The 25,016-nt window shown below is 44.0% G+C and overlaps 1 protein-coding gene across 1 annotated transcript; it reads left to right on the top strand.

Annotated features, from left to right (window-relative positions):
* Positions 1 to 519: 519 nt before the first annotated feature.
* On the top strand, positions 520 to 22,272 carry STARD7 (StAR related lipid transfer domain containing 7). The gene is made up of 8 exons (XM_082851303.1): positions 520 to 1,359; positions 11,522 to 11,730; positions 12,048 to 12,097; positions 13,335 to 13,445; positions 13,526 to 13,608; positions 14,038 to 14,137; positions 19,551 to 19,635; positions 20,462 to 22,272. The coding sequence occupies exons 1-8, from the start codon at positions 1,034 to 1,036 to the stop codon at positions 20,644 to 20,646; spliced, it is 1,149 nt and encodes a 382-aa protein (XP_082707429.1). The 5' UTR covers positions 520 to 1,033; the 3' UTR covers positions 20,647 to 22,272.
* Positions 22,273 to 25,016: the final 2,744 nt, after the last annotated feature.

Below are 25,016 nucleotides of genomic sequence, written 5' to 3'. Positions count from 1 at the left end.
TGTCCTGGGCTCTAAGGATGCCACACCGGCCCACTCTCGCGTCGAGGCTTCACAGAGACAGGCCGAGTGCTCAGGCTCCGAGCCTCGGAGGTGGTCTCGGCGCGCCGGGCGCTTGCGGGAAGCCAGCGGGGAAGCCGAGGAAGGTTTCGAGGGCAGCGGCCGCCAGGCCTCGGCAGGGTCTCCACTCACCAAAGGCGTCTACACTGTCCCGCCTCCGACTCCCCAAACTGGATACTCCCAGCGTCCCGCAGACGCAGTGCCGAGACCCCATCCCACCCTAGTCTCAAATCAGTGAGCCAGACGACGGTCGCAGGCCTCTCAGAACACCTGAGCGAGCACCGCGCAGAGGTCTAACAGGCACCTGGCCGTGCCCCCTCACAGGGCAGGGTCGGGGGTGCCGGAAGATGGCGGCGTCGGCTGGGTCCGCCGACCAACCTCCCAGCCGCCCTTGACTAGCTCTGGCCGCCGCGCCACCTACCTTGCTAGCTACAGGTCCCGGCGCGCCGCGCGAAGGGGCGGTGACGGGCACTTGGCACCGCCAATCAGCACCGGGAGTCCGGGCCGCGCCCAATCAGGGCCGGGCGGCAGAGACCGGAATAGGTTGCAAGCTGGCAGCGCATGTGGCGGACGCGGAACGCTGGGGAGCTCGCCGCCAGCCTCGCCGCTTCCCGCGCGCTCTGCACCAAGGCCCCTGGCGCCGGCCTGAGGACGCCGAGGAGGCAGGGGCCCGACAGGGCTGTCTGGCCGGAACCGCGGAGCACCTCCTGCAGCGGTCGCGGGCTCGTCCCCCGCGGCCGGTGCCATGGCCGACTCTCTCCCCTAAAGGAGACTTCCTCAGCGGTTGCTGCCGAGAGATGAAGAACCTGTTAGAGCGTCAGACGACTTTGGGGCCGGCCAACTAGGGGGGCTCGGCAGGAGGTCGCCTGCGCCCTCCCGGGCTCGTTCCTTTCACCCCTTGAGCGAGTCCTCGCTCGCGTCCGGGCACGCGGCGGGGTTCAGAGAGCACCTGGGCCCGGCGGGGCGTGCGGGCAGCATGTTCCCCCGGAGGCCGCCGGTCGGCCTGGCTGCCTGGCTGCTGGTGGGCGCGGCGGCGACCGGGCGCGCGGGGGCGCGGGGCGGGGGCCTGCTCGCCCTGCTGGCCAATCAGTGCCGCTTCGTGACGGGCCTGCGCGTGCGGCGGGCGCAGCAGATCGCGCAGCTCTACGGCCGCCTCTACTCGGAGAGCTCGCGTCGCATCCTCCTTGGTCGCCTCTGGCGCCGGCTGCGCGGACGCCCAGGCCATGCCTCTGCCTTGATGGCGGCGCTCGCCGGCGTGTTCGCGTGGGACGAGGAGAGGATCCAGGAGGAGGAGTTGCAGAGGTGGGGTCGGCGGCGAGGTCGCGCCTGTTCCCTGGGGTGGAGGCGGTGGGGTGGGGAGGTGGGAACGTTGAACCCTGGGGCCTGCCTTGGCGGTGTCTCCCGTTGACCCGGTGGCACTGGAAGTGACGATGCAAGTAGCTTGATCCTGTCGTAGCAAAGCACGTTTCTTCATTGCCTCTGTGTGTTAACTTGATTTGTCGAGTTAGAAATAAATGCAAGTGTCGGTTAGTGGAGGAGGGAGACTTTGGGGCGCATGCCACTAAAGAAGTAGCATTGTGGAAAATGGGTATTGAAGTAGGCCATCGTTCACGTAATCTTTAACATATCCAGAAAGGTGCAAGTTCCAGACAGGTTTTAAACTTGACCTGAGGGTATACTTGTGCAATTTACAAAATCACTTCATTCCGAATGAGATTTCGTTTGAAATGCCCAGAGAGCTCTTGTCATTGTGACTCATGGCAGAATTAGGAGGCTGGAAGCGATTTTGCCCTCCTGGGACAAACCAGTAGCCCAGACATTTTAACCTGGAAGAATTAGGTCAGTTTTTTGCTACTTCCACTAGAGCTTTGGAAGTACTGTTTTATTAGGCTCTGAAATCACGCTGTCATCATCAAAAACCTCTGTGTGAAAAAAGTGCAGTACCATTGACTGAATTTGTTAACCTGTGGTTCTAAACTGAGCCCTTACAGTTGTCACGTAGTATCATGGGAAACCTTGATTTAGGTCTTGCTTTACGTTGTCGCTGTATTTTCTTTTTAACAGATATTCTTAAATTGTGTTCTCTCTCCTCACACGTACTCTGCTTCCTAAACTCTGAAACTGATTGCAAGAACCTAGGATAGTCCCCTACACCAGATAAATTCCACACAAGTCTATTTGTTCTAACTGCTTCTTCTTTTATTCCACATTTTTGGTTAGGTTAAAAATGGAAGTTTTTCAGTAAAGTTACCACAATGACATGTATGGAAGTGTAGCACCCAGATGCCAGGCAGCTATTAGTGTAACATTGTGCGTTGTGAGTAAATGCAAGTGTATCTTAAGAGCTGGTAATACTTTTCCTAGCAGGAAAGATGACTATTTTACAAATGCAATTTAAAATCATAACCACAAACAACCTTACTCACAAAAAAATTAAGATATCAAAGCATGATAGGTAGTTTGCCTAGTTTCTGTTAGTGTTCTTTTGCTACTTGTCCATTTGTTCTAATGGTGTTCTCAGGTGTGAGAAATAAAAGAATGTACGGGAAGGAAACTTTTTTTTTTTTTTTTTTGCGGTACGTGGGCCTCTCTCTGTTGTGGCCTCTCCCGCTGCGGAGCACAGGCTCCGGATGCGCAGGCCCAGCGGCCATGGCTCACGGGCCCAGCCGCTCCGCGGCATGTGGGATCCTCCCAGACCGGGGCACGAACCCGTGTCCCCTGCATCGGCAGGCGGACTCTCAACCACTGCGCCACCAGGGAAGCCCAAGGAAACTTTTAAATTGAGAAATTACCAGTTAACTATTTGACTTTTCATTCTGTTTTGACGATGAAATACCCATGTTCCACAGTGGTGAAGTTTGACGGGAATATTCCCAGTTGGATCTGTTTGGGGAAGAGGAGAAAGACCAGGAAAGGGCCCCTGGGTGCCAAAGACAGGGAAGATGTTTTGGGGGTGGGAGTTGAATAGCGTTGGGGCCTAGGTGATAGATGTCGTTCTTCGTCTTTCTCCATCTATTTTTGTCAACCATATGTCCTAGAGCCTCTGTTTAGTAGGTCTCCCATTTGCAGGAGCTAGAGGGGAAAAAACAATAGGAGATAGATGTGGTAAACACTTGAGTCCGTAGTCATTACCCACTGTAGCGGAAAGAAATCAGACAGTTGAAGCACTTGGTTCTAATCCAACTCCTAAAGAGGTAAGCTGCGATAACCCATTTGGGAATTTCAGGAGCTTAGAGGAAGGCCAGTAAGAACACTTAAGGTGCCCTTTTTGACCCTCTGCAGAGTTGTTCCAGTAAAGGCCCTCATTTAACACCACATGTCCAGTTCATGCTTGAATTCAGTCATGTACTTAAAATTTGATCAAGTCCATTCTGAGGATTTTTTTAAATGTTATTTTGATAGGGAGGCAAATAATATGCTGTCAGCTGTATCTTGCTTGTACAGTGACTTCATAGGTCTGTTCTCATAGCTTGTCATGTTTATATTTTATTTTTAACTAATTTATTTATTTTGCGGGGGGTCACCGTGCGCAGCTTGCTGGATCTCAGTTTTGGATCTCAGTTTTCTGACCAGGGATCGAACCCATGCCCTCGGCAGTGAAAGCATGGAGTCCTAGTCACTGGACCGCCAGGGAATTCCTAGTGTTTTATTGAATAAGGTATTCTGGGTATAGGTTAACTTTTTTTGGCTTGGTGTTTTAAGTATTCTGTTTGCTTTAAAGGATGCTGAGGTTGTCATAGCTAGCTTAGAGGATGTTAGATTTTGTTTGTTCTAGTGAGATGATTTTGGGTAGCTTCCATAATGGAGCACAGTTGAGTGTGCCGCGGGACATGTGCATTTCTTTCATTGTTAACGGAAGAAGAGCGTGATTGTCCCATGGCCCCTAAATCACAGCCTTTGGCTCTTCTGTGCTGCTTCTGTACCAACTTGTCCTGGTACAGACTAATTCAGACATTGCTGTCTTGGTCAAACAGTGATGGGGTGTGAGGATGTCTCTTTGAATGTGTGCCTTGAAGTGGTGTGTGTTTTTTCTTATGTTAGTAGAGTTTCTGTTCAGAAGGACAAAGAAAAACCCTTGCTTTCTATTCTCTCGTGCTTAAGAACATCTTAACAAATAGGAACTCATTAATCGAGAATCAGCAAGAAAATTAGAGAAAAGAAGTAACTTGTACAAAGTGACTGACTCACTGATAGGCCAGGTGTAGAGATCAGGTCTTTTAATGCTTAGTGTTATTACCTGATAGGCTTTAATTAAATGATCAGACAAAATATAACTTTTAATCATTATTTTTGGTGCTAGCTGGCATTCTGTGAGCTCAGGTCAAATCTTATGGAAAAATACAGTAGTAAGTTTTTTAAAATAAATAAATAAATAATTTATTTATTTTTGGCTGCGTTGGGTCTTCGTTGCTGCGCGCCGTCTTTCTAGTTGTGGCGAGCGGGGGCTACTCTTCCTTGCGGTGTGCAGCCTTCTCATTGCGGTGGCTTCTCTTATTGTGGAGCACGGGCTCTAGGCACGTGGGATTCAGTAGTTGTGGCACGTGGGCTCAGTAGTGGTGGTGCGCAGGCTCAGTAGTTGTGGTGCATGGGCTTAGTTGCTCCGTGGCATGTGGGATCTTCCCGGACCAGGGCTTGAACCTGTGTCCCCTGCATTGGCAGGCAGATTCTTAACCACTGTGCCACCAGGGAAGTCCCAGTAGTTAAGTTTTTATTGATTTGGGACATTAAGAAAAATTACAGGAACAAAAAGGAGAAGGAAGTTAAGAAATATGAGAGCCTAGGGGAAAATGTTCTATTAATCTCCCTCCCCTTTTTTAAAAAAGTTACAGTTCATTGCTCTAGAAATTTGAGTAAATAAGTGCCAGTAAAGTTTCATAAAGAAAATTAGCCATTTTCCCATTTTGGTCTTTTAACTTTTCAATGTGCTGTTAATTAGATAAATCAACAAAAAGTCCTTTTGGCTTAAAGGAATTTTTTTTTTTTTGCGCCACTGTCACTTAAGGATGTTTTTACTGTTACACCTTCTTTGATAATCAGAACTACGCTCAGAATTGCAATGAACTAATTGATGTCTTTTAGGTAAGTCCCATGACAGTTGTACTTAAAGGTCTCTAACTTTGACAATAATTGGGAATTTGAGAGGGGATCATTGAAACAAGGCAGCCTCTTACTGAAGTTACCGATTACAGGAATGGCTTCATTTGAGTCATTTTAGGAGCCTTTTATCAAGCTCTCCACTTAGGGCAGGACCCCCTATAGATGAGCCAAATATGATTATGCTTATATTTCTGTTTTCATGGTTTTATGCCCTCAATTTCCATGGCTCTCAGTCCAGTCTTTCTCAAATGTTGAAATGATTTTAGTTTTGAAGAAAGGAAAGCGTTGACTTTCTTTCTTTGATCCTCTTACTAATCTGCTGGTTCTGTTACTATCTTGGGAATAATCTTTTTTGTCCTTCTTTTCTCCCTTCTTATTACTTAAGTCTCTTAGATACCAAGGTTTAGACACCCATCCCTTCCAAATAAGGTTTGGCACAGCAGGCTAAGGAGATAACACGGTGAGAGGTTTCTCCTTCCTCTACATATATGATAGTGATTGTGCACCTGTGTGCTAATGATGTCTGTCATGTCAACAATTAGAAGTTGAGACCCTTCCGAGATTCTCGAACCTGAGACATAACGATCATTTCCATGATGCAGTCTTACTCTAGCATTCATGTTGTGCTGTTCAAAGAATGAGTGTCATACCTTCACAAGACATTGCTGTCCTCCCTAGGGACTTAGTCTCATGTTTAATCAAGGCCACCTAGTGACCTTTAATCCTATAGGAGAGGCTGATTAAGCAGTGAGTCAGAAGCTCTGTACCACCTTGAGTCTTAGAAGGCCGTTAAAAATACTGCCTGTAGTCATATAGTTTAATTTTCTTAAAACCATATTACTATATAATTTTATGGGCCTCTGATGTGTTTTTCATAAGACGTACAACGTTCCTGCCCCTCTTCATTATGTGATAAGGATATTCAAAAGTCCAGCTTAATTTTTATTGAAGGGTGCTTTACTAGTCCTCAAAAGTGCCATGATTGGTTCCACATGATGCCTGCATTGTTGTTCTTGGAGCAAAGCTGTGACTTTACTTTCTCCTCTGCAAGATCTTATTGCCTACTCTAAATTTCCTTCCCTATTTCTATATGGTTTTTGCAATGGTAGCAGTCAATCTTGTTCTGTAACGTTAATTCAAATTGAAACTTAAAAAAAAAATGGTTAAACATTTTTCATCAGAACATCAGTATAAATTGTACTGACTATGGTTATTGGTTGAAAACAAAGAAACTGATATTGGTTAACTTAAGCCAAAAAGGTGTTAGGTCATTCAGAGCGTTGACAAGAAGGCCAGAGTACAGGTTGGCCAAGAGAACAGCCAAGGCCTGCTACTGGTACAGGAATGCTCTTCTTTGGGCAGTGTTGCTGGTATTGTTTCCCGTAGATCTGTTGCACTGCTGGATTCTCAACTGCCTCAAGATCACTGAGAAAAATCTAAAAGGTCCTGTGCCTTGTATTATTTCCTCAAGATTCAAAGCCTCTACCAGAAGTCTCTGATTCACCTCACTTTAATTAGGAGTCATGTGCTAACTGCTAGGGGTTGAGATGGGGGCTGCATCTCACCTATTTGGGGATTCTCTTCAAGTAGGAAAAGATTCCAGGCAGTGAAAACAGCAAATGTCCCTGTATATAAATATTTTCATTTAATTCCAAAGTTTAAAATTCAGAGAATTGGAATTTTAGAGCTAATAGAAACCTTCGAGAAATAATGTCCTCACCTTACAGGTGGAACAAGGGAGGCTTTGCAGGTAAAATGACTTGCGTAAGATCACACCGCTAGTTGGCAGAGCCAGGACTAGAACACAGATCTCTACACTCACCATTGCTTTGGATTGCTCTAAACTTTTAATCTTGGGTTACCAGTATAACTTTGAATTTTTGGCTTTTAAAGCAATGTGTTAATGTAATCTTTTAATAAGAATTTGAATTATTAAGGCCTACTTCCATATTTATTTACTCAGTTTATACTGTGAACATTTGTTGAGCATGTAATGTTTACCAGGTACTTGCTAGGAGCTGGACATAAAAATATGAAAAAGACTGATTCTGGGCCTTTAGGGAATTCATAGTTTAGTAAGGGTGGCAGATATAAAGATAGATTAATTATAATATTGTGTGATATGTTTCTGTAGAGGAATAAAAGTAAATGTATATGGTTAACTGCCTGGGAGTTAACCTTGACCCTTGTGGGGTTTTTGAGGGTTAAAAAGGCATGAAAGGGCCTTTCAGACAGAATGTATCAGTAGGTGGTGTCTTCAGTCTTGAATTGCAGAAGTGACATAGTCAGCCAGCAATCTTGCTTTCCTAACTGCTGTTTAAAGGTTAAGGGGAGGGGCTTCCCTGGAGGCGCAGTGTTAAGAATCCGCCTGCCAGTGCAGGGGACACGGGTTTGAGTCCTGGTTGGGGAGGATCCCACATGCTGCAGAGTAACTAAGCCCGTGTGCCACAACTACTGAGGCTGCTCTCCACAACTACTGAAGCCCGTGCACCTAGAGCCTGTGCTCTGCAACAAGAGAAGCCACCGCAATGAGAAGCCCACGCACCGCAACAAAGAGTAGCCCCCACTCACCGCAACTAGAGAAAGCCCACGCACAGCAACAAAGACCCAATGCAGCCAAAAAAAAAAAAAAGGTTAAAGGGAAAACAAACCATGTTTTTTTGTTTTTTTGCTTTTTAAAAACATTTTTATTGGAGTATAGTTGATTTACAATGTTGTGTTAGTTTCTGCTGCACAGCAAAGTGGATCAGTTATACCTATACATATATCCACTCTTTTAGATTCTTTTCCCATATAAGTCATTAGAGTATTGAGTAGAGTTCCCTGTGTTATACAGTAGGTTCTTATTAGTTATCTATTTTATATATAGTAGTGTGTATATGTCATTCCCAGTCTCCCAATTTATCCCTCCCCCCCTTACCCCCTTGGCAATCATAAGTTTGTTTTTTACATCTGTGACTCTATTTCTGTTTTGTAAATAAGTTCACTTGTACCATTTTTTTAGATTCCACATATAAGCGATATCATATTTATGTGTGTCTGACTTACTTCACTCAATATGACAATCTCTAGGTCCATCCATGTTGCTGCAGATGGCATTATTTCATCCTTTTTTATGGCTAAGTAATATTCCATCATATATACATACCACATCTCTTTTGAATTTTATTTATTTTTTATACAGCTGATTCTTATTAATTATCTGTTTTATACATATTAGTGTATATATGTCAATCCCAATCTCCCAATTCATCCTACCAGGTTAAGGGGAAAACAAACCATGTTTAAAAAAGATTTTTTTTTTTAATGTTTCAGATATATAAAAAGGTTTAAAGAAAAACATGAATGTTACAAATACAGTTATATTTAAGAACTAAAACGTTGTAAATACAATTAAAGCCTCCTCTGGACCCTTTTCCAATGAAATATCCTCTGTCCCCCAGACTATCCCAATTTATTATATTTCATTACCATCTGTGTCTTTATACATATGTATACATCCCTAAATGATATATAATGACACATACTTTGACATATGGTATTGTTTTGAATGTTTCTAGGCTTTATGCCGTTCTGAACAAAATACTAACAAACTGAATTCAGCAACACATAAAAAGGATTATATACCGTAGGTCCTTGTTGTTTACCTGTTTTATATACAGTAGTGTGTTCTTTTTCAGATTCTTTCCCATTACAGGTTATTACAAGATATTGAGTATAGTTTCTGGTGCTATACAGTAGGCCCTTGTTGTTTACCTAGGGATCAGCTGGTCAGTTTCCACAAAATAGTCTATGATTTTGATAGAAATTATTATGTTGAATTTATAGATCACTTTGGGTAGTTTTGCCATCTCAACAATATCAAGGCCTTCAACCCATGAACACAATATATCTTTCCATTTATGTCTTTTAAAATTTCTTTCAGTGATCTTTTGGTAGTTTTTAGTGTGTCTTTCACTTCTTTTTTTTTTTTTTTTTTTTTTTTGCTGTACACGGGCCTCTCACTGCTGTGGCCTGTCCCGCTGCGGAGCACAGTCTCCGGACGCGCAGGCCCAGTGGCCATGGCCCACGGGCCCAGCCACTCCACGGCACGCGGGATCCTACCGGACCGGGGCACGAACCCGTGTCCCCCTGCACCAGCAGGCGGACTCTCAACTACTGCGCCACCAGGGAAGCCCAACTTCTTTTGTAAATTTATTCCTTATTATTTTATTCTTTTTGATGCTATGATAAATAGCATTGTTTTCTCAATTTTATTTTCAGATTGTTCATTGCTACTGTATAGAAATACGATTTTTGTAAATTGATCTTATATCCTGCAAGCTTGCTGAACTCCTTTATTAGCTCCAGTAAGTTCCTGTGGATTCCTTAGGATACTTACATGGAAATGAAAGACCCAGAATAGTCAAAACAATCTTGAAAAAGGAGGACAGAGTTGAAGGACTCACCCTTTCCAATTTTAGAATTCACTACAAAGCTACAGTACTTAAGATGATAATGGTACTGGCATAAGGATAGATATATAAATTGTAGGAATTAAACTTAGAGTTTAGAAATAAACTCTTAGCTTTGTGGTCGATTTGAGTTTCAACAAAAGTGGCAAGACAATTCAATGGGGAAAGAATAGTCTTCAACAAATGGTGCTGGGACAACTGGAGGTGCACATGCAAAATAGTGAATTTACACCCCTACCTCAAACCATACACAAAGTTAAAATGGACCAAAGACCTAAATGTAACCTAAAACTCTTAAAAGAAGGCATAGGCATAAGTTCTTTTGATACTGGATTAGGCACTGGTTTCTTAGATATAACACCAAAAAATTGAACAATCAAAGAAAAAATAGATTAACTTCATCAAAATTGAAAACTTACGGGGACTTCCCTGGTGGCCCAGTAGTTAAGACTCTGTGCTTCTGATGCAGGTTCGATCCCTGGTCGGGGAACTAACATCCCACATGCAGCGCGGCGCGGCCAGAAAAAGAATTGAAAACTTCTGTGCATCAAAGTTTACTATCAAGAAAGTGGAAGGATGACCCACAGAGTCAGAGAAAATATTTATAAATTGTGTATTTGTTAAGAGACTAGTATTCAGAATGTATAAAGAACTCTTAAAATTTGACAGTAAAAAGACAACCCAATTTAAAACAAAGATTTCAGTAGATCTTTCTCCAAAGAAGATACACAAATGGCCCATAAACACATAAAAATATGCTCAATGTCAATAGTCATTATTAGGGGAATACAAATGGAAGAACACAATGAGATACCACTTCACACCCACTAGGATTGCTGGAAAAGATGGGACAATAACAAGTGTTGGCAACGATGTGAAGCAGTTGGAACCCTCATACATTGTTGGTGTGAATATAGAAATGGAACAGCTGCTTTGGAAAATAACTTGGCACTTCCTTAAAAAGTTAAACAGAGTTTCCATGACCCAGCAAGTCCACTCCTAGGAATCTACCCAAGAAAACTGAAAGCTTATGTCTATACAAAAGTTGTATGCAAATATTAATAGCAGTGTTATTCATAATAGCCATAAAGTAGAAACCACCTAAATGTCCATCACCTGATGAATGGATAGACAAAATGTGATACATCCATACAATGGAATATTATTCAGTCATAAAAGGAATAAAGTATAGCGTGAATGAACCTTGTAAATATGCTAAGTGAAAAAAGCCAGATCCAAGAGACCATATTTTGTAATATTCCATTTATATGAAATTTCCGGATAGGCAAGCTCATAGAGACAGAAAGTAGGTTAGTAGTTATCAGGGGCTATGAGGAGTTAACTGCTGATGAGTATAGGTTTCTTTTGGAGATGATGACAGTGTTCTGGAATTAGTGGTGATGGCTGTACAACCTTGGGACTATACTAAAAAGCACTGATTTGTATACAGTAAAAGGATGATTCTTATGTGAATTATCTCTTTAAAAGAGAGGAGGAAAATATATATAAATACTCTTATAATGTGATAGGAAGACAACCCAATAAAAAACGGACAAAAGGTATCAAATGACATTTCATAGTCATAAATTATAATAGTTAACATTTGAGGGCTAATTATATGCCTGGTGTTAAGCACTTTACAGGTAAATTTTTTTAATTTTTATAATCAACCTTTGACGTAGGTACTATTATTATCCCCATTTTACAGATTAAGAAATAGGGATTAGTTAAGTTGTTTAATATTCTAGTTGATGAATATTGGACTGGGATTCAGACTCAGGAACTCGTATTTTTATTCCCTACACTTTATACTGTTTTAAAGCCACACCGTTCTGTACAAGTCTTTGTGTGGCCATTGCAATTCACAGGGCAGACTCCAACCATTGCACCATGCCTGTTGTTTTTCTCTCCAGATCCATTGATGAGATGAAACGGTTGGAGGAAATGTCAAGTACGTTTCGGAGCTCTGGAGTTGACCACCACCCTCCAGAACCAAAATCCCCAACAGAAAGGGATGAAGATTCAGGAGGCAAAGAGCAACCATGGGAAATGGTGATGGATAAGAAACACTTCAAGCTGTGGCGGCGCCCCATTACAGGCACCCCCCTTTACCAGTACAGAGGTGAGCCCAGCTTGGCTGCTGGTAAGAGTGTTCATGCTGGCAGGTGCACAGCACTGTGTTCCTATGCTCTCTAAACTCTTCCGTTCTGGGGGTTTCTTGGGAAAATTGCCCTGTTTGTTGTTTTTCCTCTCCCAGATGACAAGAGTCTCCATGTCTTTGCTACACTTTGCTATAGGTTACCTTTGTCTTACTTTGCCGCCCCAATATGACTTCTAGTTTCTGAATCTGCCTTTAAGATCTGTCAGTCATTACTCTACAACTGAAATGCAGTTAAGTGACGAGAGTCTGGCAAACATTATTCTTTCCTGTCATTCTAGTTTTTGGAACCTACACAGATGTGACACCTCGGCAGTTCTTCAATGTTCAGGTGAGTACATTTTTCTGCCCAGATCTGGAGCCACTAAGCCTAGAAGTCCACTTGCCATCGTCCACATGAGTAATTTCTCTGACTCAGAAGACATTGGCTTCAATCCATCTGTCTATTTCTCTACCCCTCATTTCGCGTCAAATGACCTCTGGGTAAACCTTTGATTTATAACTTGTTTGTCCAGTAGGGATGAGGCCAGGTCTACCCTTTACAGGACTGTTGGGAAGATCAAATAGAGGAATGGATTTGAGTGCTTGAATATATTTTATATGGCTTTATAGGGTTTTTTCTTAATTTAAGGGTAAGTTACATACCCTTTATTCCAAAATGCTTCAGTGTATATTTCCTAAAACTAGACATATTCTCCTAGCTAGCCATGGTACCATTATCAAAGTCAGTATAAATTTAACTGATGCAGCACTTACAGAATCTTTGTATTCCAGTTTTACCTACTGGCCCAACGATGTCCTCTATGGCATTTTCTCCTTCAGTACAGATGCAGTCAGGATTTAGCAATCTGGAACTTATCTACAGTGAAGGTGTTTATTTGATAAAGATGAAGAGTATGTGTTTAAAGACTCTGTTCCTCCTTGTGGGGAAATGTATGAAAGGGGAGGTGGGATTACCCAGAGTTCTACAAAAAAATTTTTTTTCCTTCCTGGAGTTTTCATGTTTTACTGGACTTTGAGTTTGATGGTTATAACACACACTACTAATACGCAAGTGCATGCTTTCCCCTAAGCACTGAATTTTGTCAATCTGTATTGAGTTTTTGTTGGTTTGGATATGTATGATATATGTCTTACTTTGAAATTCCGTAGTTACTAGTGATGCTACATATTTTTAAAAATACGCAGCTTGTATTTCTGTGAGGTGTCTGCTCATACTTTTGGACTTTCTGTCTGTTTAAAACTTTTTAGAATCGTTTCACCCATACACATTTATCTCACTGACTACTGTATTTTCCCCAGACATGTCTATTACAATATTTTTTTCTTACACTTGTCTTTTTCTTGTTAAGATTCATTTTCAAGGTAATGGGATTGGCCTACAGGAAGGGATTTTAAAAGACTCGTCTATAGTAAACACAGCCGTGTCTTTGACACTTTGGCACTGCCTTTTAGGTCGGGTCACTGTTGCAGAAGATTCTTGGGTCAGAGGCCCAAGCATCTGGAGAAGTCTTCTGCAGCTTTGTTTTGGATCTCTTGGGTCTTTATGGTCTGTTCTGTTTCCGCAGCTGGATACAGAGTATAGAAAGAAGTGGGACGCCCTGGTGATCAAGCTGGAAGTGATCGAGAGGGATGTGGTTAGTGGTTCTGAGGTTCTTCACTGGGTAACTCATTTTCCTGTGAGTATTTTCACCTCCGCTTTTACGTTTATCATGTCCGTGTGAGGCAGAGCACTAATCCTGCCCCTCCTTTTCTTTAGTATCCAATGTACTCACGGGATTATGTTTATGTTCGGCGGTATAGTGTGGATGAGGAAAACAACGTGATGGTGTTGGTGTCACGGTATGTGTGGTGGCTGCTGCTGGGTTCCTTTAGCTTGTCCTTCATTTATGCATGTGTGATGGGAGTTTGCCTTATGAGTCAAGCCCGGGCCCTATGCATCCCAGCTAGAACGTGAGTGGGCTGGGACTGGTGACTATCTCTGAGGATTGAAGGGATACAAGCTTTTCATTAAACTAATCCTTTAGCTCCTTAATGTTGATAATTAAAAAAAGAAATGCTCTCTTCCTCAACAAAAAGCCTAGTGAGCCAGGAATCACCAACTTAACTCACTGTTTTTAGTACCTAGTTTATACTCATTCATCTTTGTGACTTTTCTGATGTATTTAAAAAATTAGAGGCTGCCTTTTAGATTTTCCTCTTAACTTTAGCTCCCATGCTGTTCTGTATGTAGACATTACTTAGAGTTTCCCTCACTTCTCTCCCTCCCAGGGCCGTGGAGCACCCTAGTGTGCCAGAGTCTCCGGAATTTGTAAGGGTCAGATCATATGAATCCCAAATGGTTATCCGTCCCCACAAGTCATTTGATGAGGTGAGTTCTGCATCATCCGAGAGGTGATGTGTTAGCGGCTTATGAATTTTCTCAAGGAATGCCTTTGATCTGAACTGGGGAGGGCGCCGTCGTTCTCACACTTGACTTGCACCACACTCCGCTGGAGCTTGTTAAAACAGTGCTGGGCTGCGGCCTGAGAATTTGCATGTTTTGAGAAGTTCCCAGGTGAGGCTGCTGCCGCTGGCCTGGGAACCCCACTTCGGGACCCCTGCTGTAGAGTGGTGTACCTGGGAGACCTCCCGAGACAACGTAGTGATGACCCATGGCTCCCGTTACCTGAGGGACAGTTAGCAGAAGACGACAGCCCCTGACTCATCGGCCGGTCATTAGCGGCATTGAGGAACCAGAGCGAGCACCGTTTCCATCAAAATTTCCCCACAGTGGGCAGAACACTTAACCACCTTTCTGGGCTCCTCTTTCCTTGTCTGTAAAATGAGAGAGTTAGACTAATGCTCTCTGCCTTCTTTAAAACAATTTTTACTTTTTAAATTTTTTTAATTTATTTAGGCTGCTCTGGGTCTTCGTTGCTGCGTGCAGGCTTTCTCTAGTTACTGCGAGCGGGGGCTACTCTTCGTTGCAGTGCACGGGCTTCTCATTGTGGTGGCTTCTCTTGTTGCGGAGCATGGGCTCTGGGCGCATGGGCTTCAGTAGTTGTGGCTCACGGGCTCTAGAGCGCAGGCTCAGTAGTTGTGGCGCACAGGCTTAGTTGCTTCATGGCATGTGGGATCTTCCTGGACCAGGGCTCGAACCCGTGTCCCCTGCACTGGCAGGTGGATTCTTAGCCACTGCGCCACCAGAGAAGTCCTGCCTTCTTTAAAATTTTATGACCTTCCTTTGAGAGGAATATCTTCTTCCACTTAGTGTGGTGTTTTACTTTCATGTTTTTGGCCAAATCTCTGGTGAGTACACATACTGATTACAGTGGTTGCTGCTTTTAGTTTTATTTACTTTATAATGGCTTTGTTTCTACCCATCACTTTTGTTTGTTTTAGAGCTGTACGACTGTTCTCTTACCATGGTTTTGTTGTTTCCAGCAGGTTGTTTTGTCTATACCACCTATAGTGGGACTTTAAGAGTGACATAAAAGGTGGTTCGCCTCAGTCAGTGTGATGTTTTGCTCTTGTTTTACTGGGAGATGTGTGTTGACTTCGGTACCATTTTGAGAGCAGTATTTTTCTTTTTTCTTTTTTTAAAAAAAATATTTTATTTATTTATTTGGCTACATTGGCTCTTCGTTGCTGCATGCGAGCTTTCTCTAGTTGCGACGAGCAGGGGCTACTCTTTGTTGCGGTGTGCGGGCTTCTCATTGCAGTGGCTTCTCTTGTTGTGGAGCACAGGCTCTAGAGCGCGGGCTGCAGTAGTTGTGGCGCACGGGCTTAGTTGCTCCGCGGCATGTGGGGTCTTCCCGGACCAGGCCTCAAACCCGTGTCCCCTGCATTGGCAGGCAGATTCTTAACCACTGCGCCACCGGGGAAGCCCTAGAGCAGTATTTTTTTTTTTCTTTTTTTTTTTAGAGCAGTATTTTTCAAACCACGCATTGCTGCCCACTAGTGGAAGACAAAATTAATTTAGTGCTTAAAGAGAAAAGGAATAAATAGAATGGAAACTGAGTGTAAGCATATTTCATGAAACTTTTGTTTGATTACATAAGTATATACAAGTGTGTGTGTGAGAGAGTGAGAGAGAACTTGGTTACAGTGTAAAAAGGAGTATTTACAGTGTGTTGTAAATACAGTTAAAAAATGTTTTAAAGTCCTTGCTTTAGAAGCTAGACAAGAAGGCTGCTGTCGGTAGCTAGCTGCTTCTAGGAAGGGGAGCCTGGCTGGGGACGGTGGGAATTTAGGAATGAGCCGTGGTTGTTGAGAGACTGACTCACTGCTTGAAAAGGAGGGCAGAGTTTAGGGAGGAGTGGTAATTACCTTGACCATGTGCAGAGGGTACTTGAAAACCAGGCAGCTGAGTTTGGGTTTGCCAGATGGAAAGTAGATCCTTGGTCCGAGGTATGGTGTTTTGTTAGGTTTTTTGTTTGTTTGTTTTTTGTGGCCTCGCCGCATGGCTTGCAGGATCTCAGTTCCCTGACCAGGGATTGAACCCGGGCCATGACAGTGAAAGCCCGGAATCCTAACTCCTAGGCAACAGGGAACTCCCTAGTTTTTATGGAAAATTTGAGATGTAGACAAAAGATAAAGAAGTAGAGAGTATAATGAATGAACCCTTTGTATTCATCCCCAGCTCTGACAATGACCAAACTTGTTTTATCTGTACTCTTTCTGTTCCCTTTCCCACTCCCCTGATTATTTTGAAGCAGATTCTAGTTTTGCTATAGAAGAACCAAAGAAGAATTCTTCTATAGAAATTTCAGTATTTATCTCAAAAAGAAAAGAGATTTTTGAAAACATAATATCGTATTCCGTAATATCAAATATCTGTAGTGTTCAGATTTTCCTGATCGTCCATGTATTTTTTTGTAGTTGGTTTATTTGAATCAGGATTTGGATAAGATCCAGACATTGAAATGGGTTCATACTGTCTGTAGCTTTGTATCTATCTCTTGAGTTCTTCCTCCTTTTTAAAAAATTTATTTTGGCTGCGCTGGGTCTTAGTTGCGGCACATGGGACCTTTGTTGCAGCATGCAGGATCTTTAGTTGCGGCATGCATGTGGGATCTAGTTTCCCAATCAGGGATCGAAGCCAGGCCCCCTGCATTGGAAGGTGAAGTCTTAACCACTGGACCACCAGGGAAGTCCCTCCCTCCTTTTTTTCCCTTGCAATTGTATTTATTGAAGAAGCAGGTTCTTTGTCCTGGATCTTGCTGGTTATATTCCTATAGTGTCCATAGTGTCACTTAACACGTTTCTCTGTCTCCTGTGTTTCCTGTATATGGGTGCTTAGATCTAGAGGCTTGAACAGATTCAGGTTGTTTGGGGCAAGACCACTTTATTAGAAGGAAATAATGTCTGATTGTCCCTTTCTTTGTGAATTTGGAAGTGATTAATGATTATTGCTCAGATCCACTATTTCATTAGAGGTTAACAAAATATTAATTGTGTAAATCCTCCATTCTTTCATTTATTTCCATTTATTAGGTGACATACTTTAAGGGAAAATTTCCTCATTAACTATTTGGTTTCCCATAGTTCACAGAGGAAAGGGACGTAAGAAATGCTTGATTTGTTTCCTTCATTTACTAGTTTTTAAAATAACGAATTGGTTCTTTCAGCTAGCAGTCCTTCAAAGGTAAAGTTTTTTTTTTTTTAAGAAATGCCATTAGAAACTCACAAATTTACACATACTTGGCTGGTTTTAGTCCGTTCCCAGTTATTCTTACCGGTGTTCAAAGTGTCCCATTTTTGGTCTTTAGGAGCCTCTTCTTACTGCCTGGAGTCCTTTTGACTTGACCTCAGGACTCGCCTGGTTTCTGGTGTTATAAGATGTTCCAGGTTCACCTTGTATATTTTTAGGTGTAAACCTGGAAATGAGCATTTCTTCTGGGAGCCCTGGTTCCTTCTAAGGAAATGTCATTTAAATACCACAGTTTGGCTTCTAGGAGTTCTCACAGCTCTGGGCCTACTCTGTTTTTAGGCCTTTTCAGAAGGTAGCACTAAGTAATAAATTTTGTTTGTTTGTTTTAAAGATACATCCTAAGTGCACACGAGTACTTTTAACTCAAAATTTAGGACTGTAGGGTATATGTCTTGTTGTCTTTAGGATATGTATGCACTGTGCAAAATGTTGAGGCTTTTTTTTTTTAAAGATATATTTTATTTATATTTGGCTACATCGGGCCTTAGTTGTGGCACGTGGGATCTTTATTGCGGCACACGGGATCTTTTGTTATGGCGTGCGGGTTTTTCTCTTCTCTAGTTGTGGCATGTGGGGTCCAGAGCACGTGAGCTCTGTACTTTGCAGCACGCAGGCTCTCTAGTTTGATGCGCGCTAGCTCCCTAGTTGTGGCGCACGGGCTTAGTTGCACTGTGGCATGTAGGATCTTAGTTCCCTGACCAGGGATCAAACCTGTGTCTCCTGCATTGTAAGGCGGATTCTTTACCACTGGACCACCAGGGAAGTCCCCAAAATGTTGAGTTTTAAGGTCACTTGAAATAGGTCCTCTCTTTGTGGTTTTTCCTATCAACTCAGTTCATAGGTTCTTTGTTGTCTACTTTTGATTTTTAGATAACTGCTTTTTAAATATAATTTTGTTTTATTAAATAATTAAAAAAATTGTGTTTTCAAAGTCAAATATGTAAAATAAGAAATAGAGTGATTTGCTTATATCCCTGTTCCATCTACCCAGTTCCTTCCTTCTTCCTGTAGGTAACCACTGTTTTCAGTTCTGACTTCTTTTTTTTCCATATAAGCAGTAGTGGATGATCTCTTACCCCTTTGGGTGGAGCATAATTGGTTCAGACCTCTCCTGGGATCAGGACATCTGTAAATCTCTTAAATCCCTGTCCTTCACTGTACCAATGAGAGGTTGAGCCAGAGAGAATGGGTGCATGGGCCCTGTGGTCAGAATTCTGGGTTCATGTTGGCTCTCGTTGAGTATGTGGGTGACCTTGGGCAAAGTCCCTTAACCTCTTTGTGCTCAGTTTCCTCATCTGTAAAATGGGAGATATTGGTGCCTCTATTATAGGATCGTTGTGAGGGGTTGAAGCAGTTCCTGACACGTGGTTAAGTACTGTATACATGTTTGCTGTTAGCAGTAATAGTAGTAGAGTTCATATCATTTTGGTAAAGATTAAGATATTTAAACATTGGGGGTATGTGTTGGGGTCCTCAGGACCACACCCCCATTCGAAGATCGAGTAAAAGGACGCACAGGACTCAGCTTATAGTTTTACTCATGCCTGAGATTTATTATAGTGATGGAAAGATGCACAGCTGGATCAAAAGGGGAAGACACAGGCGGGGTCTGGAGGAACCCACTGCAGTCTCCCCATGCTCTCCCTCCCGTGAGGGCCCACGGAGCACATCCTCTCCCAGCTGCAACATGCGTGCGATGTTTCTACCCAGGGAAGCCCAGTAGAGACTCAGCGCCCAAGATTTGTACTGGGGGCTGGTCACATGAACGCCCTCTGCCTAGCGTGTCCTAAAATCCCAGACCCCCAGGAGGAAAGCAGGTGCTCAGTATGAAGTGCATTGTTTGCGCAGAGGAGACACAGGGAGCCACTCTTAGCACTTAACTGTTGACTGGAGCCAAGTTCCCAGACACCAGCCAGGGCCAACCTCGTGAGATGGTAACCTCTCAGGTCTTCAGTGTTCACTCTCTTTTGCTCACAGCGGAAAACTGCCACTCCACCTCAGAGTCAGATCTTGGTTATTCTGTGGTACTGGATACGGAGGCTGTGGGGGTAGTTCAGGTACCTTCATCTTTGCTGTTTTTCTTTTCCAGAATGGCTTTGACTACTTGCTGACGTACAGTGACAATCCCCAGACAGTGTTTCCTCGCTACTGCGTTAGTTGGATGGTTTCCAGTGGTGAGTGGGCGCTTGTGTACAGGGCCTGGACCTGGGCTGAACATTTTGTTTTTCTCTAGCTTCTTGGTGGCTTCAAGGAGATTAGTACTTGTCTCACTGGAGCCCTTCCGAGTTCATTGTTGAATACTACCTTGAAGGTAGTAAAGCCTCCAGCTGCGGTTTGGAGGGGTAAGAATTCTGGAAACCCAAAAAGGAACTTATGCCCAGAGGCAAGCTGAAGAACATTTGCTTAATATGGACTGTGTACATTAATGCATTTAACATTTTTCTTTTTCGTGTTGAAAGCCATAAATCTGGCATAGAAAATGTGGTTATAGGACAGTCACCTGGAGAAAGGGGGCCACCACCCTTTCTCCCTTTCACCACCCTTTCACCATAACGGAGGCTACACATCACTGCTGTGACTGCATCTTTCCCTTCCAATCTCTTGCCTTAAAAGCAGCCTCACGTGATTTTCTTTCTTCTGGTTCTCTGTAGGCGGCTTCTTACACCTCAGGGGGAGAATGGAGAGGAGTTTAGGTGTTTCTGTTTGACATTTCTCTAAACAAAATTGGCAGATATTTACGCTGTGCCACTGATAAATGATATTTTGATCACATAAGAGAGCCTTTGGGGATTTATGTGGCCTGATCAGTACCCTTTTTCAAAGGATCTCAGAGGTCAGGGGTTGTTTTCACTCCCTAAAAGTTTTGGTTGTCTCTCAGTCCATCTGTGATCTCTATAAGGAGGCATTGGCTCCTTATCAGGAAAGAGATAGGCCCTTCTAATTTTGAGCCTACTGTTGGTTTGTGTGTCAGTCTACCCAGATTTCCCTCTCTCCCAACAGGCATGCCAGATTTCCTGGAGAAGCTGCACATGGCCACTCTGAAAGCCAAGAACATGGAGATCAAAGTAAAGGACTATATCTCGTCTAAGCCTCTGGAAGTGGGTAGTGAAGCCAAGGCCACCGCCCCATCTTCTGAGCGGAAGAGTGAGGGTAGCTGTGGCCCTGCCCGGATTGAGTACGCCTGAAGGACTTTCAGATAAGTAGGGACAGGCTGCTTCTAGCCCTGTCTCCGTGTCTTATCACTCACTCTGTTGCAGAATAAACAGGACGTGTATTTGAAGGTGTCTGCTGTAACCACCAGTGCAAGATAATTCAATCCTGGTGTCCGGTCTGTTCAGAGCCCTACTGCTGTTTATTAAAACAGAAGAAGGAGGCGTCCGAGGGGGCATCGTCATATTCTCAGGCCAAGCATTTGGAAATTTGGTGTTTCGCTGAGCTAATCTGGAACAAGCCTCTCACCTCAGGCCAGAGGGGACAACATCTTTTACTTCCTCTGCCCACATTCCATTCTCAGCCTCGGTTCTGCAGCACTCTGGGTTTCCTTCGGTTCTGAAGGTCCAGCTGGACCACCTGGACGGTTGCGTCTTCAGTGAGGGATAGTGGGGAGTGCTCTGGTTGCAGTCCTGGTGTTGAGTGGTGTGAACTGTTGCTTGGCAGTGTAAGTGCCTCGTCCTCACCTTCTCCTGTCTTTAGGGACATAAAGTTTGTACCAAGAAATATCACTCTTGGCCTCCCATCCGCACCCCATTGACTCCCTCTACCCAGAGCAGTTTCCTTTGAGTTGACCAGTTCTTCTGTATTCGTGTGCTGTATTCATCTGGGTCGTTGCCTCCTCCCGCAGGCCGATTACCAAGAACACTGGGAGACGGTGGCTCTCTGTATCATCAGTGTTTTTGATGGGATCAGTGGAGATGCTCGACACATTACACTTTAGCTCTGTTTTCTTTTTTTTTAACCTTTGTGTTAAACAGTGGGAATTGGGGAGTTGAATAGGATTTTTCCATAGTCTGTATAGAAAACACCATTTTGATTGAGGCGTTATTTTTCACACTTCAGGTTTGACTGGATGCTCAGCACTTGCCTGTCCTGGAAGGCTAAAGGCAGAGGAGTGGGGATTGGGCGCCTCCCTTGGAGCTCTCAGAGCTGTAGACAAGCTGTGTGAACAGCTAGATGGAAGTTTGTCCCAAGTGCTAATATAGAGGGGGGTGTGGTTTATGTGACCCTCTTGTCCCTCTGAGAAGCTTTTCCTCCTTTTCTAAGCTAAAATAAGAGCAAACTACGCTGTTCAGATAAAGTCACAACCAGATGGGATCAGTCTGACTGGAGAATCGGGAACAGCTTTCAAATCCTCCTCCCTCCCCTTATTTCGTAGAATTTGAATGACCAGATTGCTCCCCACCCCACTCGCTACCCTTTTGCGTTGTTGAAAGGGGAGCTAAACCTGAGACGAACTTTAAGCCCCTCGACCTTTCTGTTGCCTAAGTACTGTGCCAAGGAAATGCCTGCCCCGGTGTTTCAAGTCTTGCGTTCTCTGCGTCGTTGGCAGAGCAGGGAGATGCATCCGGCAGTCCCAGCTTCCTTTCGTTGATTGTGTCTCTCTCCTCATCCCCAGGGCCTGACAGACCAGGAAGAGTCCCTCAGTTACGGTTACGTTGGAAGTTAGTGCCTGTGATTGTTGGGACGTGGGTGGCGTGGGTGAGTGGTGTGAGTGCACATGTGATAAGGGGCTGGGCGTTGCCCATATGCTTTTTGGCAATTTGACTCTGCACTTGGGGTTGGTCTATACAATTGCTTATGTCATTGTAATGATTTCACTCCTGTGACATTTTTATCAAATGTGTGAATAAAAAGATTGGTATGAAAGAGTGTGTCTTTGGACAGATGTTGGTGGGGAAATCTTGCATACTGGGCTTATTATTTCTTCCTGATCATAAAGTTGAAGTGTGTTTCTGCTCATAGAGTTGGCACTTGGAAGTGGCAGGGCTTGGTCTTTCTTGGCGGTAACTGACACACCGCTCACTACCTTGTCTAGACTGTAAGCCCTTTCCAGGTGACCAGTTTGGCAACTGAAAACAAGCCACCTGTTTGTGCTTCTTTGTCTTGATCTCCTAATAACCCACACCCTTTGCTTTAAAAGAAGGATTGACTTGGAGGAAACAGAGTTAGAGCTTTGCTGGGAGGGAGTGAGGAGAGCAGGGGACTCGGGCCCGGGGCTGGAGTCTGGGGGCTGGAGAGGAAGGGTGGTGAGCGCGAAACCCAGGGCATGGTTAGGTCACACAGGCAGTTCTGCTGGAATGTGGATTTGTACCAAGGTGATTGATGCGTTAGAGACACTGAGCATAGCATGAATTTTGAGTTTATGTGTAATTTTTGCCTGTGGGAGACAAGAGGTGAACACGGATGCCCATCCAAACTACGACAGCTCTTTCCTCCACAGTGCTCTCAGATAATCTCTGGAAAGAAATCTGCGCTGGAAGACTACTTGTCAGAGGTCGTATGCTGCGGGTGCACGTGTGTGTGTATAGTCTCACATTTGTTTCTTTGTTTTGTTTTGGTTTTTTGAATATTTATTTGGCTGTGTGGGTCTTAGTCACAGCATGCATGAGGGATCTAGCTCACCGACCAGAGATTGAACCCAGGCCCCCTGCATAGGGAGCACGGAGTCTTAACCACTGGACCACTAGGGAAGTCCCTGTGTAGCCTCACATTTAGAGAGTTGGTCGCACTGGCCTTCAGCCTGCTGTGGAGGCCTCTGCTCAGCACCCCTGCCATTCTCCAGGCTCTGCGTTAACACTTCCACGGAGAAGCAGCTGAGTTCTTGACTGAGCAGCATTTCTGTTGGCGGATAGCTCCGGCTTTCAGAACGTTCTTTACGTTGAGACCAAGTGGGCCTCATACTGTCTACCGATGGGTCAAGCCCTGTCCTTGGAGCAACACTGAAAACTCTCCCATGGGATAGCGCTTCGTATTCTTTTTTTTTTCCCGTACACGGGCCTCTCACTGTTGTGGCCTCTCCCGTTGCGGAGCACAGGCTCCGGACGCGCAGGCTCAGCGGCCATGGCTCACGGGCCCAGCCGCTCCGCTGCATGAGGGATCCTCCCGGACCGGGGCACGAATCCGTGTCCCCTGCATCGGTAGGCAGACTGTCAACCACTGCGCCACCAGGGAAGCCCTAGTGCTTCATATTCTTGAAGACGGTGCTCATGTGACAGCTTTTCCAAGGCTTTATGTCACCAGCAGCTTCAAAAATCCTCCAACTTTTTATTTTGAACAATTTCATACATATAGAAAAGTTGAAAGAGTAATAAAAAAAAAACTTTATATACCCTTTCCGTACCTTTGCTGGTTGTTAACAAAGGCTTTATCTTCCTCTCTGTCTACACTTTGCTATGACTGGACTGTGTCCTAAAATTCATATGCTGGGGCCCTAACTCCAACGTGATGGTGGAGTTGTGGCCTTTGGAACGTGATAGGTTTAGATGAGGTCATGAGGGTGGGTCCCCATTATGGAATTAGTGCCCTTATACGAAGAGCTGCCAGAGGCTTGTTCTCCCTCTCCACCATGTGAGGACACAGAGGTTGGAAAGCCAGAGAGAGCTCTCACCAGGAAATGGAATCGACTAGCATCTCGATCTTGGATGTTCAGCCTCCGGAACTGTGAGAAATAAATTTCTGTTGCTTAAGCCACTTAGTCTGTGGTATTTTGTTATGGTGGCCTAATTAGATTAATACACTTTTTCATGACCATTTGAAACTAAGTTGCAAACATATTTCACCCCTAAATACTGAAACATGCTTTTTTTCCCCCCCCTGCGCCATGCAGCATGCGGGATCTTAGTTCCCTGACCAGGGGTCAAACCCATGCCCCCTGCAGTGAAAGCACGAAGTCCTAACCCCTGGACTGCCAGGGAAGTCCCCGAGCATGCTTTCTTATAATAGGGATATTCTGTGTAACCACAATGCCATTAGCACACAGATAAACAATGTCATAATATCTAATAATTCAGTCCATATTAAAATTTCCCGTTGCCCCCTATATGACTCTAGCAAACTCCCCTTAAGTAGTTGTGGCACGCAGGCTCAGCAGTTGTGGCGTACGGGCTTAGTTGCTCCGCAGCATGTGGGATCTTCCCGGACCGGGCTCGAACCCCTGTCCCCTGCATTGGCAGGCGGATTCTTAACCACAGAGCCACAAGGGGAGTCTAGGAAATTCTTTTCAAAATGAAAATATGCTTCATAAAATTTGAGAACTCTGATTTCTAATAAATAAGCTTGAAAAATATCTAAAAAATTAAACTATAACCTCTGGATGGAAGTGATTTTGATGTAAAATGTGCCTGTTTTTACAGACCTCAGTAGTACTTGATAGAGCATCATTCCAAAGGGACTCCCAGGCCACACACTGTCACAGTTGCTTTAATAACCTCATTCTGGTTGATTCTGGTCTACAAATGCATTTAAAATTTTTTTCAGACAGATAACTTATAAATGACCTAACGTCTATTGTTTTTTGATAAATTTATTTTTTATTTATTTTTGGCTGGGTTGGGTCTTC

The sequence above is a fragment of the Leucopleurus acutus genome (assembly GCF_964270905.1).
Source record: "Leucopleurus acutus genome assembly, chromosome: 12".
In the NCBI taxonomy this organism is placed as follows: Eukaryota; Metazoa; Chordata; class Mammalia; order Artiodactyla; family Delphinidae; genus Leucopleurus; species Leucopleurus acutus.
Note: the sequence above shows the minus strand (reverse complement) of the source record. Positions and strands in the feature narration are given on the sequence as shown.